The sequence below is a fragment of the Penaeus vannamei genome, chromosome 25, assembly GCF_042767895.1.
Source record: "Penaeus vannamei isolate JL-2024 chromosome 25, ASM4276789v1, whole genome shotgun sequence".
Taxonomy (NCBI): domain Eukaryota; kingdom Metazoa; phylum Arthropoda; class Malacostraca; order Decapoda; family Penaeidae; genus Penaeus; species Penaeus vannamei.
The window spans coordinates 7,403,982-7,408,847 of NC_091573.1; the positions used below are offsets into that span (position 1 = coordinate 7,403,982).

The window sequence follows — 4,866 nt, forward strand, 5'->3', positions numbered from 1 at the left end:
AAGCTTTTGCTATCAAACTTAGAGCATAAACACCACATTGTCACATTTTGTACTAGAAACACTCACTTAGAATAATTTAATAATTTAAAAAGTTGTCCTTATCTCGCAATGCAAATAATAGTTCGCGCAATTGATGCAATCATTAAAAATAATAATAATAAAAATATCCAGGATCCGGATTATGATTATGATCATCATCAAAATTTAATGGCATTCAAGTTGGGCTAAGACACATCTAGTAAAAATATGATGTAAATCTGTTAATAAATTAGAGAGTTATTTTGCTAACCAATCAACAACAGACTAACCAACGTTACCAAAACCATAACCTCCTTCGCAGAGGTAATAATAACTACACTGGAGCAACAACCACCAAGGAAGCAACATTGAGATCCTAACGACCCGTCACCATGACTAATAAAAAAAAGTCATCATACAGTCATTGGCAAATTTCCTTTCACATTGGATATCATGATGAATAGGTTCGAGTACAAATGCGTACTTAGGTATTATAAAACTGTCCCAATGGCAGTAGCATTTGAATTCAAATATATTGAGTTACCCACCGTGTTTTATGCCCAGGGACGCATTCAGGGTCACGGCAGCGAGGGCGCACGGGGCACTTCCTGCCAAGCTGTATAGTATATTTTCATCCACACTTCGATATACTAAAATAGATAACATGCAAGAAGGCTAATAACTAAGAAGTAAAGGATAACAACTCCCCGAAAGTGTATAGAAATATTCCATGACTGCTGTCATTTAATCCTAGTAATTAGCTATGTCTTATAATATCACAGAAGTCACAGTAGTACCTCAGACGGGACAGAGACACACAGCTACACTTATTTTCATGCATGGCTCGGGTAAGTAATAAGTACATTGTGAAGTATTGTCATCTACTGTTGCTTGACTTAACAGGTATTAAGGTACTTAATTAACATCAAGGTACTTTTATCATTAATTCATGAAATGCATACTTTGGAGACCTTTGATTTGTCATATGAAGCATACTTTATATTTTCTCATTTTGGCAGTATTGTCTTTGAATTCTGACAAACATATTGCTGCTGTGTGAGGTAATGTATGTGAATATCATTATGTGTATAAATTGTGTGAATTTGATATTCATGTTTAGTATATAATTATTATTTTTCTTGTGGTTATTTCAGTGTAGACCAGATTATACTGTAATAAAGTTCATAGTGGCATCTCTACAATATTTAGTTAACATTATTATCAAAGTAATTAACCTCTATATATAGGAAAAATGGCTAATCATAAGGTTAACAGAAGCATGGTTTTATAGTATAGTTTATGATTTGTTTAATAGGAGAGAATATTCTTAGTTTTATAGATCCTTTCACACATACATACACACACACACACACACACACACACACACACACACACACACACACACACACACACACACACACACACACACACACACACACACACACACACACACACACACACACACACACACACACACACACACACTGACTGGCAGACACAGACAGACTGACAGACAGACAGACAGACAGACAGACAGACAGACAGACAGACAGATAGACAGACAGAGGGAGACAGAGCAATAAGCTTACTTAAGTACCCAACCTATTATGAAATACTAACAATCATCCTGCCTTATGCTTTTACAGGGTGGAATGGCGTACTATCCAAGAACGATTTGGAAAGTGTTTTCGGCCAGGAACTCACATTTCCTCACATTCGGGTTGTATACCCAACATCTCCAGAAAGACCCTATACACCATCCAATGGATTGTTACAGCGTGTCTGGTTCGATAGGTATAAGGTCCTGTGTTTCACTTCTAGTATTAGATTTTTACATGTATATTGGTCTTCTGTAATCTTTTTCATATTAGTGTATGATAATTCTGCATCATTTGGTTAGATTTTTTTATTTAAGTGAAATAGAATCAATTTTGTACTCTGGGAATGATAAAGAAGAAATATGCTGTTATACATGTTTAGGAGTATATAAATTGTTTGATTATGTCATAGGATTTAAGCCTTGTTTTCTCTACCTTACACTTAATTATTTGATCCTTAGTTCATTATTTCCTTGTTTTCATCTGTCACTTTAACAGGATTTTTTAAATATGAAAACATTGTGCTAAAGAAAATTGCCAGTCAATTAAATTTTTTTTTTTTTTTTTCTTGATATCTTGTCAAACCTTACATTTTATGAATATCTGTTTGTCTCTCTGTCTCCCTCTCAATCTGTCTATCTATATATCTTTGTAGATACATACGTATGTCAGATGACACAATTTTACAGGCAGGCAGTGGACATCAATGCTGCAGAGGATGTCTCCACCATCAAACCCATGGCAGAAGAGCTCAATAAACTGATAGACAAGGAAGTCAGTTTGGGAATTGATATTAAGAGGATTGTTGTAGGTTTGTATTTTCATATTTCTTTGTGAATGTTTTCTGGACTCGTTGAAGTAATTTGTGAAAGAAAATTGCAACAAATTCTTTCAGTTTATTGTGGTTATTGTGAGAATTAGTGTAGAAGTTAGTAAATAGTAAATATTGTGTTTTTATGACTGGTGTATATGCTTATTTGTAGTATAATTATTGCTTAGTTTCTCCAATTACTGTTTCATTGAATCTTTGCAAATGATTAAGCAAATATTTCTGTTTAAATGAAACGGGCTGTTACAATTTGCATAAGAAAACAATTGCACTATTATATATGATTATTTTCAAATAATTATAAACTCATGCTTTAATTTCTGAGTGGCAAAATGCATTATATAGTAGGTTTTTGTTTGTGTATGATTACTGTAGGACAATGCATTTCCTCTCCAAGTATGGTCAACAATTATTTTCTTCTTGGAGGAAATATAGATTAAGGAATATTGATGCCATAATTTAAGAATTGATAAGGAAATATTGATATAAAGATGAATACCCAAAATGTACGTCCATACATTTGATATTGAATACAACCCTTGGAATTCAGTTATAGATGATTCTTATTAAACAAAATGATTACTTTAGAAGGCAAATTTCATTATAGTAATTAATTTTCATAATAATTCATTTTACAGTAATACATTTCTATAGTACTTCATATTCCAGTAACACATTTTTATAGTAATTCATTATATAGTAATACATTTTTACCGTAATTTATTTTTATAGAAATTTATATGTATAGTTAATAATTTTTTATTTTATCAAACATTTTTTTCTACCATTCAACCAACTCTTAGGAGGCTTCTCAATGGGATCCAGTATGGCTCTGCAAATGGGCTATTGTTTCCGATCTGATGTTGGAGGAATTGTTGCTCTTTCTTCATTCCTTAACGAGAGGAGCAATGTTTATAAGGTGAGTGTTTAAATATCTATGAATCCCAGTGAGTATGATTGTTGCAGAGGCTATTTGGTATATTTATTATGTTACTGTTGATTGGGAAGAGACTGTCAAAATCCCTGTCTTCTTTTTATTCTTATTTTTGTTTTACCATTTATTATATCTTTCTTTCTATATTTATTTATTATTTATTTACATATTCATTTACTTACTTATTTGTTTATTTAAGATTAGATTAATGAGAGGGGCTCAGGTGATTTCAGCTTTGCATGTATAGAGGGGATGAATGATAAAAATAGTAATTTAAAGATGGAAAGTACCTTATTGTACATATCACTATAAAGAAAATAAGGATATCTATTGTTTGCATGGATTATGGATTATTGTTAATGGAAAATAAACATCACCAGGGAATGATGTACAAATAGAAAATGGGAGAGGGATAAGAAAGATAGGAAAGGACATTAGAATAAGAAATAAGATAAAAGGAATGATGGGTATCTCACTACCTATCCCAGCTCTGTAGTATGAAATGTGTGACTCTTCTAATATCCATTCCTTATATTCATTGATTAACATTTAACATATGAAGGCATTTGTTTGATCATACTTTTAAAGCCTTACTCTCTCAATAAGGTCCTGGAGTCGGTACCAGTGGTAGAACGTCCCCCCTTGTTCATGTGCCACGGAGACAGTGATAAAGTTGTTCCCTGTGCTTGGGGTGAGCGTACCTTTGCACAGCTACAACAGAGAGGAGTCAAGGGAGATTTCCATTCTTTTCCAGGCATGAATCACAGTCTTTGCAAAAGGGAAGTTGAGTTAATGAAGAAATGGCTGGTGGATCTGTTACCTGATGTGTGATAACTGACTGGGACACACACACACACACACACACACACACACACACACACACACACACACACACACACACACACACACACACACACACACACACACACACACACACACACACACACACACACACACACACACACACACACACACACACACACACACACACACATTTATTTTGAAAATATATCTGTTTATGTTACAGATCATACATAACAAAGCTTGAAACTATCAACATAATTTCACAAAACATAGTAAATCATACATGGCATGATTAATTGATTCTTTATTAATTTAAGCACTGAAATGACTTTTCTGTATTTACAATTAATTATTGTTAATCCCTCACACTGTCTTTATAGTCTTCAGCCTAGTTTTAGATTTGCATGTGTTGCTATATGTAATTACTGTAAAATTTAGTATATATTGTATATAGTGACCCTGCATATTTTGGTAAATGGTGCATATTGTTTTTATGTAATTGTGATTCACATAATTCATGTTGATACATATCCTTTTGACTGATAATAAATTTTATGTATTTTTAAGATATTTTCTTAGCCTGTTTTTCAACTTCATATCCACAACAGACTGTATACTTTCACATGAGTGCTGTTAGATCAGTTGTGGGCCTCTTTCATCTCAAATTGCCCCAAGAAAATTCA

At 33.0% G+C, this 4,866-nt stretch overlaps 1 protein-coding gene across 2 annotated transcripts; it reads left to right on the top strand.

Annotated features, from left to right (window-relative positions):
- The first annotated feature begins 577 nt into the window (after nt 1–577).
- On the top strand, nt 578–4,387 carry LOC113822359 (lysophospholipase-like protein 1). Of its 2 annotated transcripts, none has more exons than XM_027374893.2 (5): nt 578–866; nt 1,665–1,812; nt 2,306–2,427; nt 3,249–3,364; nt 3,986–4,387. In XM_027374893.2, exons 1-5 carry the CDS (start codon nt 782–784, stop codon nt 4,208–4,210), a joined length of 696 nt encoding a protein of 231 aa, XP_027230694.2. In that variant the 5' UTR covers nt 578–781; the 3' UTR covers nt 4,211–4,387. The 2 variants fall into 2 exon arrangements, with proteins under 2 accessions (XP_027230694.2, XP_069994919.1); XM_070138818.1 differs by having other exon boundaries at nt 4,134–4,387.
- Nucleotides 4,388–4,866: the final 479 nt, after the last annotated feature.